This window comes from Dysidea avara, chromosome 8 (assembly GCF_963678975.1).
Source record: "Dysidea avara chromosome 8, odDysAvar1.4, whole genome shotgun sequence".
In the NCBI taxonomy this organism is placed as follows: domain Eukaryota; kingdom Metazoa; phylum Porifera; class Demospongiae; order Dictyoceratida; family Dysideidae; genus Dysidea; species Dysidea avara.
Genome location: NC_089279.1, coordinates 6,417,354 through 6,441,969, shown reverse-complemented (window position 1 = coordinate 6,441,969; position 24,616 = coordinate 6,417,354). Strand labels below are relative to the sequence as shown.

Sequence of the window (24,616 nt, the reverse complement as noted above, 5' to 3'; positions counted from 1 at the left end):
TGCATTATTCTTATTGCAAGTATGCTCCTATATACTGTATGTAGTTACACATGTATATAGTGCATAAAGTATGCATCACAATATACCACCTTAGTTGCTACATTCATAGATTGTATACAATCTATGCTACATTCCTGGTTTTTATGCTTCCCAATTCTGTAACTTTGTACCTAGTTACTTTATTGAGTACAATTTTGGTTGCCATTGGACCCAAATTTACTGATGTTTTAACTAGGTAACATATGAGCATACACGGTAGCACTGAAATACTTCATGTACAAAAAGCTAACATACCACCACAGTCCTGTTTACAGAGGAAAGGCACTGTTTGTGTACACGGTATTGTATTGTTGAACAAGCTAATCAAATTTCTGCCAAAGATTTGGTCCACTTACAGTAACAACATCAACAGCACAAATCATGGATGGCTGTCCCACCTATGGCAGCCATTTTACACACATGACCCCTCCCATGCATTTTAATAATCATCCACACCCCCAGAACCCAAACTGGGCCACCCACGTCATTCCTGTATCACGGCCAGCTGCAACAACAGCCCAGTCAGCCAATACCACAGTTTGCTATACAGGGATTAATGGGTTGCCAGCTGGAGGAATGATTTGTCTATTCGCATGCCAGTCATTCAGTAACCCTCCAAATCTCAATGCCAACAATTCCAAGTTACTATAGTGACAGTCTTTCACCTACCTCTGCAAGTTATAAATAAAAATTTCAATTAGTTCACACTTTTTGTACAATTAAAAATGTAATCGTCTTCTTATAATGTTCAACATCCACAGGGTGTGTTGCCACAGTAGTTACGAATCTCACCATATCGGAAGAATGTGTGCTAAACAATAACCCATGACATAAGAAAAGCATAATACACTAAACTTTACCATTTGTTCCATGGCTGCCTTAGTACGTCTTGGTCTTTCATGTGTATCAGTTTTACCACTGGGAGGCGTGTTGTACTGTGGTGTAATACACATAAAATCCATCACATGAACAGTATTATTTTACGCTAGGCTCTGCTGGTACTCCACAATCAAATCCGGTAGCTGCTGATTCTTTGATCAGATATACATTGTCATTGTTTACCAACGAAAAGCCATGCAACTTCTCTACTACTGTGTTCCCATTGGGTAGTTTGAACGTCTCCAACACATGATTTTCAAACATAACTGCACCCACAGAGCGAGCCAGAGAATATAGTCCCTGAAATGTTCATGAAGTTACCACAAACCAATGATGTTTGCAAACTAAATACTGTTTGTTTACCAAACACAATATTTAAACTAAACATCTTACCAGAATGTTGACTTGAGCATCACCTAATCCATAATGCATGATCACCTGATGTCATATGATGTAATATAACATCACTAAGTTAATTAGCTCACCCTGTGTGATGGAGTATTGGGTAGTGGATTATCAGTGATGGATGACATGTAGCCATTTGGCTCTGTCCTGTAGTGGCAACATGTGACCTCGTTTAAACCATGACATCCTGAAATCTAATTTCCCTGATAAACAGGAAACTTGTCCATGCATGGCCCCATTTGAATAATTACATTACTGATATCAGAACTTGTCACATAATGATAGAACATTTCACAGGATGTCCGGCTCACATAGCAACCTCATTAATGGGACTAAGAACCTATTGACAGACATTTTCTGACAACTAGGGATCCATACCTAAGAACAGACCAAGGGTTGTTGTCTCTATTGACCCTTTCATTCAGAGAATTTGCTAATATAGTGTTTACTATACCTCGACCACTGCAGGTTGAAGTAGTGCAGCCATATCATAACATGTACAGGGTCAGGATATTGAAGTCGTAAGATAACCTCAAACCTAACAAAGCACATGTACATTACAACAAAGCTAGCTAAGATGGTCACTTAACTCTTGAAAGTCCTGGCTACGAGGAAGGAGTAATCCAAATGGTCCACCTGGCACACCCAGAGTTCCTCTCTTTACATCAGTTGTAGTTGCCATGTAAACACTCCCCAAAATACCACCCAATGAGTTGCCATAGTAATAACTGTGGTCTGGGACTATGACAGACTGGCCATTGAATATTACATGTTTGTCTTGTACAAATGAAGTCTAGTAATTGATGAAATACACAAATAATTAAATTAACCAAATACACTAATGAAATATCCAAGAAATACATCATTGTAATTGGCAAAATCTACCTTCATAATTCTCATCAACGTCAAAGCATTCAGTACACCTTGGCTCAGTCGTTCAGGAATAATAGCAAAATCAGATAGGAAATCTGATGTCATGGCAACTATGGCAGGCACATCCTCAGATGACATACCCCACCAATCACATGCAGCCATGACGTAACCATAACGATTAGCCTGCTCTTGTAGGTAACCCTCTGTTACTTCAGACTAGAGTATTCACCATGGAAACATTAACAACATAATAACATATGCACATATTTACAGCTAAAAAACATTAGGGGCTAATTACCATATAGCAAGAAAGTTAGGCAGAGGAAACTTTGCCGCAATAAAATTTGGGCGAGAAAAGTTTGGCAAATATACAGATTTGTTTGTATTGGACGAACAATTTGGCAGATTTAACTTTGGTGAGACATCACTCACTTGCCAGCCAAACTTTCCTGCTGTACAGTAACAGTTGGTAGATGCATGTGCAATACCAGTAAAATAATTAAACAGCAAAAATAAGTATCCCTTTAAGAATTCAACTCTTAAAATACATATAACTAGATACATCTACTCGCCTGAGATCCAAACAGTCCATGACCATATTGAACTATCATTGGACTAGAAGTTGTGTTGGGTTTGTATGTACCATTAGCCACACTGTGAGGTATCAGTACCTAACAGGAACAGTGAAATATGTATGTGATGTTTATGATAGCGTACATGTGTAGGCAGTCACTACTGTGTATCTTTTTCACTGGATAAGTTCATTGATGGTTAATTGTCTACAACATGAAATTGCAAGTTTGTTACTAAAGGCGAAACCACAATATTTTTCACTGTGGAATTTCAAAGGTTAGCATAATTATTCATAGGTATACCAACCCGGGAGGCAGGAGGGCAGGAGCCCTCTATTGATTTTCTGATTTTAGTTTGAAACACTCTAATAGAACAGTCAGTTGTGCTAATAAAGCAGTCAGTGAGTAAAATTGCCCTCAGAAGCAGTCTCAAAAGGCTAAAATTGTCCTGTGGGAACATGTCTCCAGACTCCCTAGAGTGAGCCCTAGAGAGATTGCACTTAGCATGGTGAATGTACTTTTCCACACCACTGATAGCATCCTTTTGTCTAAAAATATCTTGCTACGGCTATGATGAGTTGTCTTTTTTCCACCAAAATAACTTGACAGATATTGCTTATCAGCCAATAACCATCAACTACACAGTACACTAATGATTTCATTCTCACGGTAAAAGTAACACTTGCTAATCCTTGATAGACAGGTAATCCCTGATCATCCAGTACTAGTCTTGCTCCAGGATAAGTTGTAGTAGTATAGTAGGGCACCTTCATCACTGCTGACAATTTCCTGAAAACAAACAAGCACAAAAGCTATTCATCACCTGAGGCTCATCAAGGAAAAGCGATTGTTTATTACGTCAATGAAAACTGCAACATATTTCTTGCAAATATGGTGTTAAATATATAGATGACATTTCAATAGAAAACTTTGCGGCCAAAAATCTTGAAGAGTGAGCTTGTAATAGTTGAATGACACAGAACCCTGATTATCAGCATATACACAACATGAAAGAATGAAAATTTTTGCCTAAAAGTAGTCATGTTTTACATCAACTACATAACCAATTTTAAAGTTTGATTCTTAAAAGCCACCTACACACTCTCACCTGAAGATATCTTTAGAATAGTTGTCCTGTGCTCGGACCACACGATATTCTCCCTTGTCTCCAATCCTCTTCATGGCATCATCTCTCATGTGTAGCACTCGATCAGTTAAACACTGCTCACTAGCAGTGGAGAAATCCCATGCCAACTGTAGTGACCCTCGAGATATATCTGAAAAACAAAACAGATACTATATATGGTCATACAATACAAAATTTTAGTGGGAGAAAAAATTTGGCGATTTAACTCTGTATAGAATTTGGCATATAATATTCGATTCACCATACAAATTCACCAAAATTTTGTGTCGTGCAATATCCGCTGGCAGACTTTGTGTAGTATAACTTATACTCATTAAGAGTAATGATTATAATTATATTGAAGCTAAAATATGTATTCATCTGAGCATAAAGCAACTGTGGGCCCACTGAAACTTTTGTAGATAAAACCATGGGAACCATAAAAATTAAGTCTCAAAAATATATGACTTACATACACTGTGGCTGACAGTACAGGTACTTACTATGAGCTTCCAGGAGGGAAAAAATCTCTTCAAACAACTTTCTCCTTTCCTCAATATCTGGATTAGTTGTAGCCTTGTTATCACTATGGCAACAACATTATACTCTTCAATAAAACCATCACTTACCGTAAACTCAAGAATGCCTCTGATGGTTTAACCAAGTCACCACCAGTTGTGTGCAGGTTTCTAATAGCAACAATGTAGCGAGCGTTATTGCTCAAACGTTGGCTAGGCCAAATGGTCAAAGCATGTTTCCTTGCATCCTAATGGATATGAGAATAGGTAGATATTTAATATGGCCCACACTTACTTTCATAGATCTGTCAAGCTCTGCAAAATGTGCCAGGAATTTTCCTACCAAGAAAAAAACAACAAAAAACAGATAGATGAATTTATAATTGGCAAATTAGCATAAAGAAGTTTGAGGTGGATTTACTGCATAGTATTCAATGTTGAATAATAGCTATTATTGGTGACTGAACTTACTTTGGTTTGCCAAATTTGACAAACTGTAGTTATGACAATTTTTCTTACAATACATGCACTGGGTTGGCATCTTTGAATTACAAACAAACAACAGAGTTAATAGTATAGTGATCAGATCACTCATCAACGTGAAGTTCCCAACTGAAAAATTTACCAAACCACAATAACAGCAACACATGGTTATGAAAAAGATGGGCCAAATATGAAATTGTCTCAAAGGACAACCCTTTTAACACAATGATCTAGCAATTCATGCCCAGGGCCACCCACGGGTAGGGGGGCAACTGGGGCATTTTGCCCCAGGCCCCAGCCTGAAAGGGGCCTCTTGAATACTTGTTTAAAAGATCGATATACTCTAATAGAGCAATCAAGATCTATATACTCTAATACAGCAGTCACCGTATTCTTCAGAGGAGCAGTGTAGCAAACTATGTATGTAGATATAAATAAGAGGTGTAGTTGATGAGGGGCAGCTATTGTCACTGTTGGCAATGACCTTTTAAACATTTTTTGGTCTTTGACTTACAACTAGGCTCAAGTTGTGATTCAGAGTGGAATCAGTGGCAGATCTAGTAGGGTTTCGGTAGTTTTGACAGAAACCCCCTTTCAGAATTTCACTTTTAAAAGTGATGCTGGCTGAGTAATCCATTCTTCAGCACTTTATCATAACAGTAAAATTTAGACACAATGTTTCTTTTTCATCTCTGAGGCCAACTAGATCAAATGCACAGCAGCTCATCTGCTCACTTGGAAAAAAAATTTTCAGGTGCTTGTTTCTGTGTGAGTTCAAAATAAGAAAATAAAAGAGAAGAGACCCTGGTGAGAACTTAAAGCAAAGAAAAATCATTATCTTTCTTGATGTCTAAATTATATGGTAACACGATAGTGTAGCTACATATTTATACTTAATGTTGCACTACTGAATGAAATGGCTTTATGAAAAACAATAACTACACCTATATAGCTCCCAGAAACCAAAAATCCTAGATCTGCCACTGGGAATCCTCCTTGCCCTTGGGGCCCCACTTTAACTCTTTGCCCTGGGCCCCTTATTTCTCTGGGCGACCCTGTTCATGCCAGCTAAGGCTTAGCCTGTAGGTTATAGACAGGTTATGTTGTAATGCTGCAATAATATCTCATAATGTGTTATGCAGTGACATACCAGTCTGCACATCATAAAGGAGGGTGGGGCTGGTATCCAGCTGCAGTGATTCAGCTATGTTCCAGTGTGGAGGGAGGTTAGAGTCATCTATTTCTTCAGGGAAGTAAGTCACGATGAAAGGAAATGGTGAAGACCCATCTACAGTAAAAGTGACCCAAATATCCGATGCGTCGGATACTCGCGGATACTATCTACTTAGTATCCTGAACCTTAACTAATCAGCAAAAATAAAACTATTTAAAGTAGTCAGTTAGCTTACCGAAAGTGTTCCAATCTTTCGGGTTGATTTTATCGCCTACTATGCTCTCAGGAAATGCCTTAGTAGAGAAGTTGGTCCTCAGGCCGGTGAGCGAGGAGGCGTCGTGTCGCATATAGAAGGAGTTAGGTAGTGGTAGACCACAATAGTCCGGAACTAGTGGATCACATTCCCCTAACGCGTCGCACACTCCGAGAAACACTCCGACCAATAGTATGAAGCGTACCCACTGCATAGCTCCACCCCCACGATATTAGTCACGGGACAATTGCAGTTTATCACATTTCGATTGTGGTATATTCTCGGGTATATTTCAGCAAATGTATTGTAGAGCTATCAACTCTCACGCATTCTGCGTGAGTGAAGCAAAATCTCACTCACAACACCTCTAAACTCACGCATTAATCTCTCTGACTTAGTTACAGCAATGTTAATCTCGAACCAAAGCAGCCGTTTCTTAGCATCACGTGATCACTCGTAATGGTGCGCTTAATACAGCTTGTATTCATGAGTGTAATTATATTCACTTATGTTAGGGTTGTTCAGCCACCAACCATCAACAGAAGCCATGTAAACAGAAAGTCTCCCATTGCCATTATTGAACTCATTGCACACACCTTATAGCTAACTAATTAACACTATTTTTTTTTAACATGCAATTATTATATACTAAGTCATTTCCATGCTGTATAGTTATTGTATGTATTCAGGTCATTATCTGTTATAATCAAAAACAGAACCTTGCCATAAATGCAGTCCTGCAGCAGCAGTGCTCAAATCAAGATTAGAAAGTGACATCAGAATTTAATGGCACACAGCAGCAAACAATGAATTATATAATAGTCATGCATACATTATGCAATATATAATCCCTTACTGTATGTGATTAAAATCTGTATGATTTTTATCCAAAAATTATGAATTGATCAAAATTACATCTTTTAGAACATCTTAAGATCCAAACTTTTTCCATGCTCTGAGACCCCCTAGAGGTAAAATCCTTCACATTTAGGAGTGTGATTCACACACTGCAGGTGAGTCTCCTGCCCTCTACATAATCTCACTCATTTTTATACCAATCTCACTCATTTTCACTTATGTTCTCACTCAAAGTGATTTCCACCAGTTGAGACTGAGCTCTGGTATTGTGGATGAGATTCTCTGACATGGTTATATATTTGACAGAGGAAGGCGGAATGATTCACGTTTCCGCTTCAAGTGTTCACGTGATGTACAGGATCACCAAACAGCACACTTCCAGTTGAGCAATTGGTGAGATCACTCACATGCACACAAGCTTAACTATAAGGTGGTGAAATAGACATCCCATTGGCTGTGTTTCCACAGGGTAGAATGAAAGGAGCAGTTGGCATGGAAAAAATAGCCAGCGTGTCAAGGATATTTCTGAGCTACGCCGGCTCTTGCTCCCAATGTAAATCCTTTCAGGTTGATTTAGTGATATCACCCAATGTTTAAAATATTTCTGTGCAACTACTGTAGGTGCAACAATGAAGCCATTGAAGTGGCACAAGTTGCTGATTTCAGAAAAGTTTGTATTCTCACACACAGCTGATGAGGGGGGGGGGGTGGAGTGATGTGTACGCTGGAGAACTGTTGCGATATTGATGTAACATAAAAAAACACTGGTAATCAAGCATTTAGCTAGTTGGTCATGTGTCTTGAAATCTCAAACAATTGGAAAGCATTCTATTACGAAACTTGATGGAACTTGTATTCTTACAGTAATTGTATCATCTACTGAGCTTACCAAGAACACACACTGCTTGAAGGTTCTTAGTTTACTAATTTGTTAAGCTGCTTTATTGTAGTAATACCCAGTTATACTTTATAGCTACTGATAGTAAAATGTCAGTAACTTTAAGTATATGGAACACATACTACTGAATTATTTTAAACTCTCAGTAAAACATCAGTGAATGCGGGTTTACTGAAAAACTACTAAAATAACAAACAATTAACTGTTCCATATACTGGGGATATACCACTCTAGTAAACTAAGAAACTTCAAGCAGTGACATAGGATGTATTATGAAACTTTACTTATCAGCTACCTCTTTATAGTGGCCATGTCATTTTGTCAAATGAACATGGTATAAATAAAACCGTACGCGTGTCACTAAAAATGGTTAACTAAAATTAGCAAAGTAATTTTATTGGGTGCATGAAGACTTTAGTAAAGTGCTAATAACAATGGGTTTACCTCTCCAAGGATAGGGATGTAGTAGTAAAAATGTGGAAATTTTGTGGTGTATTATCTTGCACTAAACCATTTGAGTGCTCTCTAGTGTTTATGATTGAGTACTCATGAATACAGATCTAGAATACTAGCTACTATATGTGTGACATTTTTATACCCTTTTCCAATGGCCACACGCAATATAGAGGATTCTAATATTGTTGTTGAACAAGCTAATCACATTTCTGTTGAAGACTTGGTCTGTTGCAACAGAATCAACAACAGCACAAATTGTGGATGACTCTGATTTGCCTCACATGATCTCTCCCAATCATCTGTACCCCAGAACTCAAACTGGGCCACTCCTGTATCACGGCCTTCCGTAATTCCAAGCAGCATGCTCAACAACAGCCCGGTCAACCAATACCACATTTTACCACAGGAACCAATGGGTTGCCAGCTGGAGGAATGATTTTCCATTCCCATCACAATAGATACCACTAGCTATGCTGCTGGCTTCCCAAACCAGTTTCTCATAGGGGAAACAGTAATACTATATGATGTGTTGTAACTGTGGGTTACCGGGACATTGCTGTTGCCTTACTACACCCGACCTACATGTAAGTTTAAATTTTCCTCTATTTCAAAGAAATCTTTCAGTAACCCTCCAAATCTCAATGCCAACAATTCCAAGTTACTATAGTGACAGTCTTTCACCTACTACTGTTCTATCTACTGCCTCTGCTGTCTATTATTAAATAAGTTGTATTTCAATTATTTCTGTACAATCAAAAAATGTATAAAATTGATGTCATAGTCATCATCTCATTGATTTCAACATCTACAGGGAGTGTTTCCACAGTAGTTACGAATCTCACCATATCGGAAGAAAGTGTGCTAAGTAAACAACAATTAATGACATAGCTATGTATATTACCAGTACATAAAACTATCAAGGGATACAATGATATAGTACTATAACCAAGCTAGCAATGAATTCAGATATTTCAACAGAAAGTTGTTTAGCTAAAAGAAATTTGCCAAAGTAATTTCTCACCAAAATCCAAAATCCCACCATATTAAATTTGTCAATGCTTCCACCCATGTCTGCCATATAGCGTTAAGGAATTTGATGTTAACATTTCATTTTACATATAAAATTTGAGCAATATCAGAGCAATATGTAATATCTTTCGCATGTGTAAAGATGAAGAACACGCACGAGATACAGTGAATCCAGTCATCATAGATTTTCTCTTTTTTCTGTTCTTAGTTGGTCATTTTAGCACATTTGAGGATTTTATAATGGCCAGGTGACAGTAACTTGATTAGACAGGTTTCATTGTAACTACCAAATGTGTCTGTGTCTTTCTCACATAATGTGTGTGAGCTTAAGTTTGCACTTTGAGTTAAACCTATCTGGATTAGAATGCATGTAGGGGTTAAAATGTTTTGCTAGGCAAGTATCCAATTGTCTTGCCATATGAAGCATTTTCTTAACCAACAATCACATTTTAGGCACATTTTGTACGATGAATATCAATATCCAATACAGTGGAGCCTCGATTATCTGAACACCAAATTGACTGCTCAATTAGAATATTTTGTCAACAAGTGTATGCTTTATTAGAGTAGTTGAGCAATATAATGTATGGATGTTCAATTTTACATACTATTCGATTATATGAACACCCCTCCCCCCATTTAGTTCAGATAATCGAGGTCTGTACTGGCAAATAAAATGATAATCAGATCTTCCTAGTGTTCCTAGTGATAATCAGATCTTCCTAGTGTTACAAAAAAAGATTTTGAATTGTTTTAATTGCTGAAATTATATTAGTTACAGTATAGCCTAAACATTTCAAGGGGGGAATGTTTTGCTTTTTCCGAGGTGTTTGGAGTTAATGGAAAAAATTTTATCCTTGAAAATTTAGACCTCCATATATTACATATGGGGTTGTTTGCAAATCCTATTACTTTTACATTGCTCAACCTCAAAAATGTTGCCCCTCAAAATATTTAGGTTATATAGTATCATTTGTTATTGCTAACGCTGCTACAAAAAGTATTATTGTTTAACAACTATAAACTAGTGTAAGGAAAATTCAAGAGGTGGCTTGATAGTATGAGTGGCCATGTTTAGCTAAGCCCTGAGAGTACAGCCAAAAAAGAAAAGTGGATTTTTCTCTAGTGAAATAGCATTTCAGCCAACCAGATAATTAGTAGTGACAGAGTTTTCACCGTACATTTCCTATGATGAAACCATAAAGGGGTTTTTATGACTTTCTCAAACTTGTGATGGAGCTAAACTGCATGTGTGTGATTGGTGAGATATTGGCAGTAGGGCATTGAGCAAAACACTACTTATTTGCATACCATTTGTTCCATGGCTGCCTTAGTGTGCCTGGGTCTTCCATGAGTGTCAGTTTTAGAGCTAGGTGGCCTGTTAAACTATTACAGAACACGCTTTTTTTAATGGCACCTCCCAGTACTTACACTAGGCTCTGCTGGTACTCCACAGTCAAACCATAGATAATCTATGGTCAAACCCAGTAGCTGCTGATTCCTTAATCATTACATCGTCATTATTTGCCAATGAAAAGCCATACGACTTTTCCACCACTGTATTCCCATTGGGTAATTCAAATGTCTCCAACACATGATTTTCAAACATAACAGCACCCACTAAACGAGCCAGAGAATACAGGCCCTATAATTAACAATAAACCAATGAATTACTGTATAATTAAATACTCTTTGTTTGTTTACTAAACACACAAGTAAACACCTTACCAAAATGTTAACTTCAGCATCCCCTAATCCATAATGCATGATCACCTGATGTCACATGATGTAATATGACATCACGCATTGCTGCAGTACTATACAGTAGCTCACCCTGTGTGACGGAGTATTGGGAAGTGGAGTATCAGTGATGGATGACATGTATCCATTAGGCTCCATTCTATAGTGGAGGTGACATGACTTGTGACTGGTGAAATTACTCAATAAGGATATTTGTCCATGCATGTGGCCCCCAATTGCATCAGTTTGCCTAGGGTTCCACATTAGGCCACTACAAATAAATTCTCTTTTCCCATCCTCTCAGACACATTTGCATGTGGGAACAAGTTCAGTTCCATCATAACGTTAGCAGCTCTTCAAGCCATTATTTACCTGAGTGCTGCCATAGCAACAACCTAATAACATTTTTCAACTTGTACCTTGATCTTTTATGTTGCAGGAATAATACAAACATGAATTTGTGCTGACACGGTCATACACCAACAAGTGAGTTGACAACTTTACAAGATAAAGTTTACTGAACCTGTACAGTATATGCAAGAGCTGGCAGTAAACGGATGCGGGAAGTGAACAGGAAACTGAGAATTTATTTGGAGTGGCCTTACCACACATGATGTAACCTCTTTAACAAATACATTGGGACCAAAAATTGCTTCCAGAGCAACAAACAACTTGGGACCTAGACCTAAGAATAAAATTACGGAACTGAGGGTTGTTTCTACTGCAGATCATGTAATAAATAGTTTTTATTGTACCTTGACCACTGCAAGTTTGAAGTAGTGCAGCCATATCATAACATGTACAGGGTCAGGATATTGAAGTCGTAAGATAACCTCAAACCTAACAAAATACATGTGCATTATAATAGATCTAGAACTAATACAGAAATACATTTACACTTGGAAATCCTGACTACGAGGAAGGAGTAATCCAAATGGTCCACCTGGCGCACCCAGAGTTCCTCTCTTTACATCAGTTGTAGTTGCCATGTAAACACTTCCCAAAATACCACCCAATGAGTTGCCATAGTAATAACTGTGGTTTGGGACTATGACAGACTGGCCATTGAATATCACATGTTTGTCTTGTACAAATGAGGTCTAGTAATTGATGAAATACACAAATTATTAAAGAAATACAATTAAATTAACCAAATACACATGAAATATCCAAGAAATACATCATTGTAATTGACAAAATCTACCTTCATAATTCTCATCAATGTCAAAGCATTCAGTACACCTTGGCTCAGTCATTCAGGAATAATTGCAAAATCAGACAGGAAGTATAATGCCATGGCAACTATGGCAGGTACATCTTCAGACGACATACCCCACCAATCACATGCAGCCATGACATAACCATAACGATTAGCCTGCTCTTGTAGGTAACCCTCTGTTACTTCAGACTAAAAAGAAACAGAAACGCAATAACATGTAGCTAAAAATATTAGGGGTACTCGAAGCATTAGTAGATAATATGTTTTTAGGAAACACAAAAGAATTGAGCCATAACCATAAACATTTATAAGTATGTTCATGTTGTTCAAAAAAATTTAATAACTCAAACACAAGTTCTTGAACTTTGGCTCATTTGTAGTACCAGAAGCCCGGCACAAAAGCACCTTGCGGCACTTATGGGCTCCTTGTACTACACTGGCTAAAAATATTTAAAGTTTGTTACGGCTCCTTCCTCAATTTGTAATGGACACATGTCCGCTTTTGACTTCTTTACTGACATCACTATAATCATCTGGTTGGCTGAAATGCTATTTCTCTTGAGAACGCATCTACTTTTCTTCTTTGGCTGTTTTCTCAGGGCTCAATTCAACATGCACATAATATAATACTGGCAAATAAAATGATGTCCATCAAAACTTCCTATTTACTCTAAAATTTAGTAATACTACCCCTAAAAGAAATTCCATCCATTCTATCCCCAGATACATCTACTCACCTGAGATTCAAACAGTCCATGGCCACACTGAATTATCATTGGACTAGAAATTGTGTATGTACCATTAGCCACACTGTGTGGTATCAGCACCTAACAGGAGTAGTATTGTAAGGTGATTTAAACAGCATCAGTTTGGAAATAAAATAGCTTGGCAAATCATTTATCGGCCAAATAACAGTCTAGAAGCTTTTAAGCTGCTCATTCACCAACTACAAAGTACACTTGTCCTTACGGTAAAAGTAGCACTTGCTAATCCTTGATAGACAGGTAATCCCTGATCATCCAGTACTAGTCTTGCTCCAGGATGAGTTGTAGTAGTGTAGTATGGCACCTTCATCACTGTTGACAGTTTCCTGAAAACAAACAAGCAGTTAGTTGTCAACAGTGGTTTAATTATACTCCAAAGAAGAGTAACTTCAGAAAAATTGATATAAGTAAGCTAGGCAAGATAATATTTTGTAGATAAACACTTTGAAAGTTTTGTCTACAACAATAGTGTAACGATAAACAATCACTACATATTAAATCTACAAATTCGTTACACATGCAGTATTTGTGAATGACTGGTAGAATTTTATCTAGTCAGTACATTTTTATTTTTATATATTTGCTACTACAAAATGGATCATTCTCTCACCTGAAGATATCTTTAGAATAGTTGTCCTCTACTTGGACCACACGATATTCTCCCTTGTCTCCAATTCTCTTCATGGCATCATCTCTCATGTGTAGCAGTCGATCAGTTAAACACTGCTCACTAGCAGTGGAGAAATCCCATGCCAACTGTAGTGACCCACGAGGTACTTCTCAAGAACAAAACAGTTAATGTGTTAGCTGATTGTTTAAAAATAGAACTTGGGGTGGGGGTACAAATCAAAATATGATGCTCATGTGATCATTATAAATAAAATGTGACCCAATTTTGGAAAACCATACCTTTTGGCACATAGGTCAATTTTCTCTTTTATAGCTAAAATGCAGGCATTGGGTGTTCATACATTGTGTAAATTTCAGCTGACTGATATCTTGAAGGGTTCCAGAGGACAATTTACTAATAGGTTGAGTTTGTGAGTGATTAACTAAGTGTGACAAATGGTGACAAATCAACTTTTTACAAATAGCTCCATTACCTAACATCTAAAAAACATACAAAGAGGCTTCTGGTAGTTAAATCAAGTGTTCATAGTCAGCATGTTTTTTTTTGTCTAAATACTTAGTTTTAACTGTTCCATCACCTGAACAAATTACCAGGTGTCCCACACATTGTGAAATTACTACATGGTCTGATAAAATCATCCATATCCCCTAACAAAAAAGAAGCTTTGGTTGTGAAACTTCACAGCAAGAAGGTTTAAAGTTGCTTTAACCAAATGTGCAAAAAAAAAAGCATTTTAAAAAATGTTGCAACTTTTGCATGTGCTCAAAAGGATGTTTTTCAAAATTTTGGTCACGTGTATCCTTGTTAATTATAATTCATTGAATTGACATTGACATTGACATTGATGGGTTTAATGATTCACGTACACCCACACACACTAGTTCATGGCTAGCAATTTCAAGAGTACCTAAGTTTCTAGTTAATTAGCACATGCCATAAATACACTATAGCTGGCTGTATAGTTACAATACTCACCACCATGAGCTTCAAGGGGGGAAAAATCCCTTCAAATAACTTTCTCCTTTCCTCAATATCTGGATTAGTAGTAGTCTTATTATCACTATGGCAACAAAACTATACTCTTTAATAAAACCATTGCTTACCGTAAACTCAAGAATATCTCTGATGGCTTCACCAAGTCACCACCAGTTGTGTGCAGGTTTCTAATAGCAATAATATAGCGAGCATAATTCCTTAAACGTTGGGCAGGCCAACTGGTCAAAGCATGTTTCTTTGCACCCTAATGGATATGAGAAATAGTAGATATATAAATATGGCCCATATATACTCACTTCCATAGATCTGTCAAGTTCTGCAAAATGAGCCACAAATTTACCTGTGTAGAACATAACACAAGGATGAGCCACATGCTCTATTAAGCACAGTGGATGCATCAAGGGTACGTAGGTCATTTACCAAACAAGCTTGCCAAACACAAAATGAAATGTGTATCCACAATTCATCAGATATTAATAGACAGTCACAGGACAAACTTTCTTGATCTTGTTATTGCACACTTGGGATGATTATATGGAATATGGATAAAATTATAAAACCATGCATGAGGTCACTGGACAAAATGTGAAAAAGCAGCTTTTTAAAGGTTAGAATTGAAAGCATTCTAGCGGGACATGTAATATAGGAAAACTTGCCAAGAGGGTGCATGGTTTTGCATATGTCCAAGCTTGGGGCATACATTGGCTAGCTAGACGGTGATATTGAAGTCGAGGCCGGTTTCTACTGAACAAACAGCCTGATTTTGTAATTGAACACAATAAATTATGTTGTATATAACCAATTCACAGGCAATGTTGTGTTGTGAGTTTGAGCTCTGAAGCCACCTTAACAGTATGGTTGTTATGCCCAATATGATGTACCAGCTATGGGCATGAGCAATTAACACCACCCTCTTAGTGAGTTTTCACAGTAAATGATGTCCCATTAAAAATGGTTTAAATTACATTAGCAACCAATTCTAAACTTTCGTTAATACATATCAGTGCCTGCAAGAGTAAATAATGGAAGAGAGAGTATCCAACTGCCATATACTGCATCAAAAATGAGCACATCAAGTAGAGAAGCCATCCTGTAGTGCTTTCAAAGGCAGTGTTGAATGAAGTAATAAACACCTGCTAGCTCAGACTGTTTGAAGTGTCCAGGCATGATTTGAAGTCAAACAGTCTGAGCTAGAAGGTGTTTATTACTTCATTCAACACTGCCTTTGAAAGCACTACAGGATGGCTTCTCTACTTGATGTGCTCATTTTTGATGCAGTATATGGCAGTTGGATACTCTCTCTTCCATTATTTACTCTTGGTGCCTGTTAAAGCTGCTTTTTCATATGTTCTTTAGTGACTATGAAGGTATAGCATGCATCCATTTCATGACTCATGGAGACAGGGCCGACCACGGGGGGGTTGGGGAACTGGCTGGGGGCATTTTACCCTGGGCCGCAGCCTGAAAGGGGCCAATACTTGTTTAAAAGATCAATATACTTTAATAGAGCAGTCACAGTATTCTTCAGAGGAGCAGTGTAGCAAGTTTATAAACAAGAAGATATGGTTGGTGAGGGGTAGCTATTGTCATTGTCAGCATGTAATGACCACTTTTTTTTGGTCTTCAACTTACAGCTTGGGTGAATTTGTGATTCAGAATGGAAACCTCCTTGCCCCTGGGGCCCCACTTTAACTCTTTGCCCTGGGCCCCTTAATTTCTCTGGGCGGCCCTGCAAGGAGAATCTGTAACATTGCTGTGAATATTAATGCCGGATTCACAAATTCCATTTAATTCAGTGGTAACACCGGACAGTATTCTTTATAGCTACTGCAATGAAACCTAGCTGTCTCAGCTATCACCAGTATAGCTAGCTATCTTTGTAAAATTTAAATCCCTTTAAGTATGCGGTGAGAAATTTATGCAGCCAAGTTTGGCCAGTATGTGACTGATTTTGTCAAGTTCCACTGTAATGGCGGCTCTCAATGTGCCCAAATAGCTCACCAGTTTCCACATCATAAAGGAGGGTGGGGCTAGTCTCCAGCTGCAGTGACTCTGCAATGTTCCAGTGTGGAGGGAGGTTAGAATCATCTATTTCTTCAGGGAAGTATGTTATGATGAACGGAAATGGTGAAGACCCATCTACAAAAATGTCAACGAAATTCCGGTCCTAAATATCCAACGGAGTGGCTATTCGCACGGTCACGTACTAATAGCGTCGTGCTATTCGCACGGCAGTCACGTGATGTTATTATTTTACGGATAGTACACGGTTCATTCATCTCCGAAAACTACACGTGGCTTTGAGCGGGATTTTTCTTTCTCTGTGTTCTTTCGTCACATGCCCGATGTTTTGTATAGGAGGCGAATTCGAGAGTTACGATGATCTTAAAGAGCTTTGAAAGAATGGAATTCGTCCAATTAAACGTTCAACGATCAACATCAATCAAGATCCGGCAATGGATTCAGCAGCAAAACGTGCACCATCCGGAAAGTATACAATGAAGATTTGAGGTATAGATTTTGTTTGCGCACACGGAGGAAAATGTTTGGACTGTATTTAAGGGTGCCGGAACGGCCGTGGGGAATACAGGGAGGACAGGGGCGGATACAGGGGGGGCAAAGGGAGCTCCCGACCCCCTCCAAACATTTTTAGTATACCGGCCAAGATCGAGATACTCTAATAGAGCAGTCACTCTAATAAAGCAGTCACAGTATTAGAACGGTATTGGTAAAACCGGGAGGGGAGCGGGAGCGGGAGATTGCTTGGTAAAATCAGGAACCGGGAATCGGGAGATCACGTGTCAATCTTTGCTGTCACAAGTAACACACATACGTAGCTAGAGCGCCTGCAGTGCTGTGACGAAGAAACTAATATAAACTAGTAAATTATGAGCTTGAGGGGAAAAATAGCTATAGCTAGATAAAGTTTGCATGATGGCCGTATATTAAAGGCTTTCATTAGAGCTTTATAGTTATTAGCAGTGAATGCATAAAATTGTATTGTGTGGGTTTTTAGCACAGTAATTCACAAAGTGGCTATTTTAGTGGACATAAAATTTCTGAAAGGTAATTTCAGTGAATACATGCAGCAGTTATTTGGCATATTGGATTGTCTTACAATAATGAATGATGAGCAACAGGCCTCCAGTCCTAGCTACATGGTTCTGCCCCAGTCTATACTAAAGTTCATGCACCCTACCAATCTAAAATCCATTCAACTAAACGTGATTAGACTTCCCATCATTGCCAGCAGACTTTCAATGGATAGACTGAAGTACAGTACACCAAGCATAATTATTCTCTGAGTATACAAAACACATTAATAAATCATAAAGTGTTAATTAGCTACAACATACAGTATGTAAAATCAAAGCTGCCTAAAGTAATATGCATATGACCCAGTTTTGTTCTGGAAATCATTAAGTTTAAAAGGTTGAATCCTGTGGCTTCTCATGCCATCATAATATAATGTTTGACCATACCAGAAGCAAACTGCAGTAAAATGATTGTCATTACAAACACTGCAGCCAGCTAGTTGATATCCATGACCATATATAGTTAAAACTTTTGGAATTGTCAATATTGATCTACCAGTCAAGGACTGGATATCAATCGGGATCATCCAAGGCACTCGATTAAGAAATGACGATGCCATTACCTGTGGTACACCACGGCACTCATAAAATGTTTCTCTGTTTCTGCCAGTTAAATTTAATCGGTCAGTAACTGCATGGAGAGATTCATTTGGTGGTTGGCAATGAAATTCTGCACCACAGTAACCAACCATATCTCCAGCTATAGGAAAAATTTCATTAAAGTTATCTAATCCAGAGCTGAAGGAAAACGTAGAAGGGTATTTTGTTACCTCCGTGTTATGATTAGGGCAATGCTCAGAGGTACATTTAAGTTTAATTACCAGTTTCCAGATATGTGTGAACAAGCAAAGACACCTATTATTCTCACCACCAAAACAATCATATTTCAAATTATTCTCCTGAGAAATTGTAAGATTTAATCTTGATTGAAGCAAATGCAAAAATAGTGTTTTTCCTTCATCCAGCTTTCCTTTATTCATCAATACAATTGCTGCTTTGAGAGAGTTCTCAGCTTCACTGTCACCAAAGGTATCCAAGAAAGATTTGTACTGTTTGCAGTGGAGTGACAATATTGTCAGGAAGTTATCAGAAGTGCAAGTGTTGGTGTATTCATTGTGCATCCATGGAAGAGATTCTGGTACAGTACATGCACTGCAAAAAAAATCGGCATTCCGTTTGGGTATGGTAATGTCACATGCACTCAAACAATACTTATGGAACCAGTTGTCACACTTTGAACAGTTGTACATGTTGAATTCTCGCTGTGAATTGCCATATAGCGCGGCAGATGTTGCAAAACAGCTGAACCATCTCTTCTGCTTTCCCGCGATAGTCCTTTTTAACTTGTGAAATGCCATTGACTGTTCCAGTATCATCTTGTTGCAATACTGAAAATAACTGTGGCAAACCTTTAACCAAATCAATGCGCAGTTTTCCCAAATCCGTATCCGGTTGTTTGCAAATGTGCAGGAGCAAAACTGCAGTTATAATCTCGGCTTTTGCATTCTCTTTACTGCTTTGCACTCCAACATGAATGGTATTCACAACTCCAATGTTTGAACGAGTGGCAGTTCCTGCATGATAGTTTAGTTCTGCATAATCAGGGTCACTGTAACTTGATACAACCTACAAAAATACATTGCAGTAAACGCTATCTATGCATGGATATTGTTATATAATACCTCTACTCTTGGTGTTTTATCTTCCATATCGTTTAAACGTCTCAAAAAGGCTATTTGATTACTCCTTTTCGTCTGAAGTACTGCAATCTTTCCAATGTCAAGATCAGTAACTTCCTAAAGGAATGATAAATTTTAACAGAGGCTACATATTATATGAATGAAGATATAATTACCTACCTTGTCAATGCTTGGTTGCAAAACATAATTGTACAGGAGAATATCTTGACAGATAACATTTAACTCAGATAAGAATCGGTCCCAACAAAATTCTTCATTTAAAAACTTGACTCTTCTTTCACATCTCCTTATTTTAGCACTACTGCTGGCCTTTTCCTTTAATTCTAGCAGAAACTGAGTTAGTGGATGATTTGGTACACAGGCCTCTTGAGGTGGACTTGAATCTGTCTGATGTACAAGGGTTGTGGCACCTAATAAAATTTGCATGTACAAAATTTAACGTAAAAGTGCTACAAAATTTTTAGCATGTCTCACTCTTCAATTTCTTTTTAGGAGCACATGACATCTGTTCTCCATTGCAACAACTATTGTCTGTATTCAGCTGGCCTGCATGTATAAACATTAATAAATAACATGTGTAGTTGTTAAGTACTGTTTTGTGCACATAAACAAGTACACTTACTGTTAGGATGCTTCCATTTCTGGGAACGAGAATGAGATTTGTTTTCTGTGCCTATAAATAGAAAAGTCACTAAATATAGCAACATAAAATAGTATCAACTGTATACGTACGTTCTTCTTTGATGCTAACAAAATCTTGGTCATCAGCAACTCCTTCAACAGCTTTTTCTTCTAAGTCTTCTGGTTCTTCTGTAAAATCATAGATACTTAAAAATTGAATTCATAGCAAATAAGCACATTAAAGTTCCAATTGCTACATTATTAAATTAATATGCTTCTATAGCTTTACCTTGTTTTATTTCCTCTGTTGGACAACAGTCCTTTACTCTGGGTGGTTTCCTTCCAGATGGTCGCTCTTTGTTTTTTCTTCTGATTTTTTGCTGTAGCAAGGTCATGTTTGGGTTTGAGAAAGCATCAACATTCTGCCCAATCATTATTTTGCAAGCAAGAATATGATAGCAGACACCTGAAGCTGGACAAGAGCAACTCTCTTTTGGATAAAGTCTGACTGCATATGGTGTAGTACCATCTGTGCCCATAACCATCCAACAGCCAGAATTTACTAATGAAACTTGCTTATTCTGTATAGCTTGATAAGCTAGTCCAAGTTGGCTATTTGGTGGTCTGTTAGTTGTCACATCAGCAGCATTTCTATTCTCATATCCGGTCTCTGTAGAACTGGTTTCATTGCCATTATTCAATTGACAATAAATGTCACCCTTAGCTCTAGCTACAAGGTTAACCACTTTCGGTAAAATAGGCATCAACGAGGGATCTCGTTGACAAAACAAAAACTCGTCTTTCAGTTGCCACGAACCACATTGATGTGAACCTCGCACAATTTCCCGGTGATAATAACAGCACATTTGAAATAATGAGTAACAAATAATATCAAGTGGCACTTGTTTCCAGTTCTGAAGTCTGTGCAGCACAGCATTCATGGATTCTGATGCATTATTGGTAATTCCATTGTGTGGGTTCACTACACCAGCAGATTTTAGTACCCATATTGACGAAGTCTCTTTGAAAATGGGCAGCAGATTTTTCTCAAAATAGTTACGAACTAATGCTTTGGATTGAAAAGGACCTTCCATTTTAAATTCATCCCAACAATTATCAAATTCTGTTTCTGTGGTTTGTTGCATCAATTCCTTCAGTACATTAGCAAAGTAGCTTATTTCACCAGCATTACAATTGGCTTTTTGTTTGAGGTAATAGTGAAGATCTTGTTCTAGGTGGTTCCAGCAATAAACTTGTTGGGCTAGTGGGAACACTGATGAGAAATTGAATTCTCTGTCTGATACAATTATTATCCTTTTTGATGCTAAAATTGGAGACAACTGACGAATTGCTTCCATGAACTGCATATGGTCTACTTGGTAGCGTCTGGTATGGACTAGAAATCCGAATGGCAGAACAGGAGAGTTTTTAAACATTGTGTGTTTGAAGATAAGGGTCGACAAGTAGAAATCACCCATATTAAACACAGTGTCATAATGAAGCGTCACAGGTTCTGTGGATAATTTCAAAGCAGTTTCTAGCTCTTCGATTATTGGCTGTCCAATCATTTGGACAATTACATTAGGGTGCACAGAGAATTTTCGTATGAAATCAAGGGGTTCACCTTTTCGATTGTTAAACTTTAGTTGATGACACAAGTGGTACGTGTTAAACATTGCGTCATGAGATAGTCTGGTATGTCTATCCACTTCCTTACGAAAATTTCTAACTTGATTTTGATCTCTAGGTGTGAGCACTGCATGTCGAGGTCCACCGCTGCTTTCATTGACTAATTCTTGATAAACAGTTCGATGTGGCTTCATTGAATCTTTCTGTAATATCTAAAAAGCATATTGCATATGATCATACGCACGTTTTGTCTTTAAATCAAATCTCACCACTCAAATAACATTTGCATTCTATAACATAGGCCATTCAAATTTGTAAAAGTACTGGAATTTCATGACATAACCTTCTTGCAGAAATTTATGTGTCATAAAAGGTAGGCAAATTTTATATGTCCATGTTGCCTCCTTTATAGGTTTGGTAACATATACATATACCAAACCTATAAGGTATATAGCTATTGATAGGTATAGCTATATACCTTATCAATTATACTATGCACATTACACTCAGACGGTCTTTACAATGCAAACTACTATAACTTATAAATGTGAGTTGATTCACAAGACTTTTTTTGCTCACCTTATCCTTCAAATGTGGTGCTGATCTCACAAAAGACTTGGAATTATTCTTACTGTTCCGATGGCTAAATCCTTGATATAAGGTGTCATCCCCAACGTAGTGTAGCATAAAATGTTGCCCGATACCCCAGAACTCAAATCTTCTGAATCGGTTATCACCCTTTTTATCCACAGAATCAAGATCAATGGTACTACTTTTTTTCTTGAATTCACATCCTCCATGTTTGACACTGTAAGATCCTACATGTACCCATCTGTATTGATCGCACCTATAATAATTGCAATGTACAATTTATTTAATTACTGTATGACTCTAGAAATATAGTTATGTAAACTTGTTTTGTTAAACTGAGACAAGCTAGCTAGCTATATTGTAACTATACTCTTTAATATCTAGACCTAACCTTAGCTTTTTCTTCTCTTGTTCCCATTTGTCCGAATCAGGCCCAAGGTTGTAGATATACAAGCTGCCGCCTTTTGGCTGAACAGGAGGATCTACACTAATCTGTAGCTTTCCACTGATAGCTTTCGAGAAGTAATTATGCGCCTCCGCAGATGTCAAGTTATTGACAGCGTCTTCTACTGCAGGAACACATAGCACATCTTCCTCCATTGTGCATGCGCGGCCGCACTATAGCTACGTGCAACTCTATACTTGCAACGCTATACTTGCAAAATCACGCCTGCCGTTCGTAGCAAGTGAGAGATTTAGTTTGCACGTGATTACAAGTGAGATATTTAGGAGAAGTCGCACGTGATCTCCCGATTCCCGATTTTACCAAGCAATCTCCCGCTCCCGCTCCCCTCCCGGTTTTACCAATTCCCTATTAGAACAGATGTGTAGTGAACTATTTATTTTTATGTACTTTATCAGCTATAAATGCGTGGTTGGTGAGGTGGGCAGCTATTGTCAGCTGGCTGTGACCTTACCAAACCAGACAATGTAGCATGCCATTTTGACCCCCTTTCCAAAAGTCTGCATGGATTTGCCCTGGTGTGTGTCACTTTTGCTATCACATTATAGGCTCAGTTGTCTTGACATTGTGATTTTACAATTAATGCCCAGTGAATCCTGGTGCTGACTCTTGCTTACAGAAAATTTTTCCAATTTTAGAACTGAATTCTGTCCATTCATATTCCTCGGAGTTGTAGACCCCCTAGCCACAGTTCAATAACTAAACAAGGGGATGCTACTTGTTCTACTGGAGAAACAATGAAAGTGATGTAGCTATGTGATGGAATTAAGGTAAAATTAAGCCTTGTCTATGCTTGATAAATTTCTTTGTTTACTGTAGGATAGCATCACTCTTGCGTTCGCAACACTTTGGAACAGGCCAAGAGGATGAATGCTGCTGGAGAAATGTGGTTTTGTAACTAAAGGGATGCGAGGATGCACTTGGCAATGTTTTTGACTCAGACTCCATGACTCCTATTGGATTATTTTGATCTAATTAATCTGCTACTTTACAATATGTGCTATTTTGTAAATCTCTACTTATTAATTTTACCATATCAGTTTATAAACTCTGACTAACTGATTATGAACTTCATGGCTGCGTACATTTTACCATCCATGCAGTTGGGTCTAACAGAGACATGCTTGCATATTTTACAACGGTGGCTATAATATGTAAGTACACAACCCACAGCTAGCAGTCCATAGCAGAGAAAACACATTAATGCGTGTGCATGCATGGTGTATTCTTGGACTCACACGACCAAATTCGGTGACGTGCATTGTACTTCCCGCATGCACGTACACACCCCGAAGATGTATGCCATAGTAAAGGATCTTTGTGTACACACATGCCAACTGCATCTGTCTTCTTTTATTAACCTTGCGAATACATAGCTCTGAGCGAGGATCTGTGCTATTTGCACGGTCACGTACGAATAGCTCCGTGCTATTTGCACGTGACCGTGCGAATAGCTCTATGCTATTCACACGTGACCGTGCGAATAGCTCTATGCTATTCACACGTGACCGTGCGAATAGCAACTGCCAATATCCAATGCGTCGCCAGCAGTTTAATAGCAGCTATTCCTCGAACTATTACTTTTGATCAATTGCTACTGAGCT

At 38.0% G+C, this 24,616-nt stretch overlaps 4 protein-coding genes across 5 annotated transcripts; all 4 read right to left on the bottom strand.

Moving 5' to 3' along the window:
- Positions 1-698: 698 nt before the first annotated feature.
- LOC136262817 (uncharacterized) lies at positions 699-6,789 on the bottom strand. The gene is made up of 17 exons (XM_066057229.1): positions 6,700-6,789; positions 6,305-6,653; positions 6,046-6,183; positions 4,708-4,751; positions 4,524-4,660; positions 4,398-4,480; positions 3,877-4,045; positions 3,437-3,557; positions 2,769-2,867; positions 2,209-2,412; positions 1,914-2,116; positions 1,778-1,861; positions 1,404-1,470; positions 1,312-1,356; positions 1,024-1,218; positions 900-974; positions 699-850 (listed from the first exon to the last, which is right to left on the bottom strand). The coding sequence occupies exons 2-17, from the start codon at positions 6,534-6,536 to the stop codon at positions 788-790; spliced, it is 1,959 nt and encodes a 652-aa protein (XP_065913301.1). The 5' UTR covers positions 6,537-6,653; positions 6,700-6,789; the 3' UTR covers positions 699-787.
- A 2,452-nt stretch (positions 6,790-9,241) lies between these two features.
- Positions 9,242-12,307, bottom strand: LOC136262875 (uncharacterized). 2 transcript variants are annotated; one of them, XR_010704355.1, is made up of 7 exons: positions 12,195-12,307; positions 12,059-12,143; positions 11,397-11,463; positions 11,292-11,336; positions 10,995-11,208; positions 10,875-10,941; positions 9,242-9,395 (listed from the first exon to the last, which is right to left on the bottom strand). XR_010704355.1 is itself a non-coding variant. In XM_066057303.1 (6 exons), exons 3-5 carry the CDS (start codon positions 11,460-11,462, stop codon positions 11,020-11,022), a joined length of 300 nt encoding a protein of 99 aa, XP_065913375.1. In that variant the 5' UTR covers position 11,463; positions 12,059-12,143; positions 12,195-12,307; the 3' UTR covers positions 9,242-9,395; positions 10,995-11,019. The 2 variants fall into 2 exon arrangements, 1 of the variants encoding a protein (XP_065913375.1); XM_066057303.1 differs by lacking the exon at positions 10,875-10,941.
- Positions 12,308-14,902: 2,595 nt separating this feature from the next.
- On the bottom strand, positions 14,903-17,192 carry LOC136264712 (uncharacterized). The gene is made up of 5 exons (XM_066059489.1): positions 17,171-17,192; positions 16,915-17,052; positions 15,210-15,253; positions 15,021-15,157; positions 14,903-14,951 (listed from the first exon to the last, which is right to left on the bottom strand). The coding sequence occupies exons 1-5, from the start codon at positions 17,190-17,192 to the stop codon at positions 14,945-14,947; spliced, it is 348 nt and encodes a 115-aa protein (XP_065915561.1). The 3' UTR covers positions 14,903-14,944.
- Positions 17,193-17,923: 731 nt separating this feature from the next.
- Positions 17,924-23,305, bottom strand: LOC136264284 (uncharacterized). The gene is made up of 9 exons (XM_066058988.1): positions 22,941-23,305; positions 22,538-22,805; positions 20,619-22,170; positions 20,441-20,518; positions 20,331-20,381; positions 20,183-20,254; positions 19,868-20,118; positions 19,691-19,804; positions 17,924-19,634 (listed from the first exon to the last, which is right to left on the bottom strand). The coding sequence occupies exons 1-9, from the start codon at positions 23,147-23,149 to the stop codon at positions 19,236-19,238; spliced, it is 2,994 nt and encodes a 997-aa protein (XP_065915060.1). The 5' UTR covers positions 23,150-23,305; the 3' UTR covers positions 17,924-19,235.
- Positions 23,306-24,616: the final 1,311 nt, after the last annotated feature.

What these genes read in the sequence shown, in the direction of transcription:
- LOC136262817 (XM_066057229.1), bottom strand. Translation starts at nt 6,536, where the DNA reads ATGCAGTGGGTACGCTTCATACTATTGGTCGGAGTGTTTCTCGGAGTG. An exon ending in TATTCTAAAGATATCTTCAG is followed by an intron (nt 3,558 to 3,876) that starts GTGAGAGTGTGT and finishes GTTTGTTTTCAG; the next exon opens with GAAATTGTCAGCAGTGATGA. An exon ending in CGTAGCCAGGACTTTCAAGA is followed by an intron (nt 1,862 to 1,913) that starts GTTAAGTGACCA and finishes GTGCTTTGTTAG; the next exon opens with GTTTGAGGTTATCTTACGAC.
- LOC136262875 (XM_066057303.1), bottom strand. Translation starts at nt 11,462, where the DNA reads ATGGAGCCTAATGGATACATGTCATCCATCACTGATACTCCACTTCCC. An exon ending in CCAATACTCCGTCACACAGG is followed by an intron (nt 11,337 to 11,396) that starts GTGAGCTACTGT and finishes ATGTGACATCAG; the next exon opens with GTGATCATGCATTATGGATT. An exon ending in ATGCTGAAGTTAACATTTTG is followed by an intron (nt 11,209 to 11,291) that starts GTAAGGTGTTTA and finishes TGTTAATTATAG; the next exon opens with GGCCTGTATTCTCTGGCTCG.
- LOC136264712 (XM_066059489.1), bottom strand. Translation starts at nt 17,192, where the DNA reads ATGAATGAACCGTGTACTATCC. An exon ending in GAATGAACCGTGTACTATCC is followed by an intron (nt 17,053 to 17,170) that starts GTAAAATAATAA and finishes ACATTTTTGTAG; the next exon opens with ATGGGTCTTCACCATTTCCG. An exon ending in CCTTTATGATGTGGAAACTG is followed by an intron (nt 15,254 to 16,914) that starts GTGAGCTATTTG and finishes TGTTCTACACAG; the next exon opens with GTAAATTTGTGGCTCATTTT.
- LOC136264284 (XM_066058988.1), bottom strand. Translation starts at nt 23,149, where the DNA reads ATGGAGGAAGATGTGCTATGTGTTCCTGCAGTAGAAGACGCTGTCAAT. An exon ending in CACCACATTTGAAGGATAAG is followed by an intron (nt 22,171 to 22,537) that starts GTGAGCAAAAAA and finishes TATGCTTTTTAG; the next exon opens with ATATTACAGAAAGATTCAAT. An exon ending in TGTTAGCATCAAAGAAGAAC is followed by an intron (nt 20,382 to 20,440) that starts GTACGTATACAG and finishes TTCTATTTATAG; the next exon opens with GCACAGAAAACAAATCTCAT.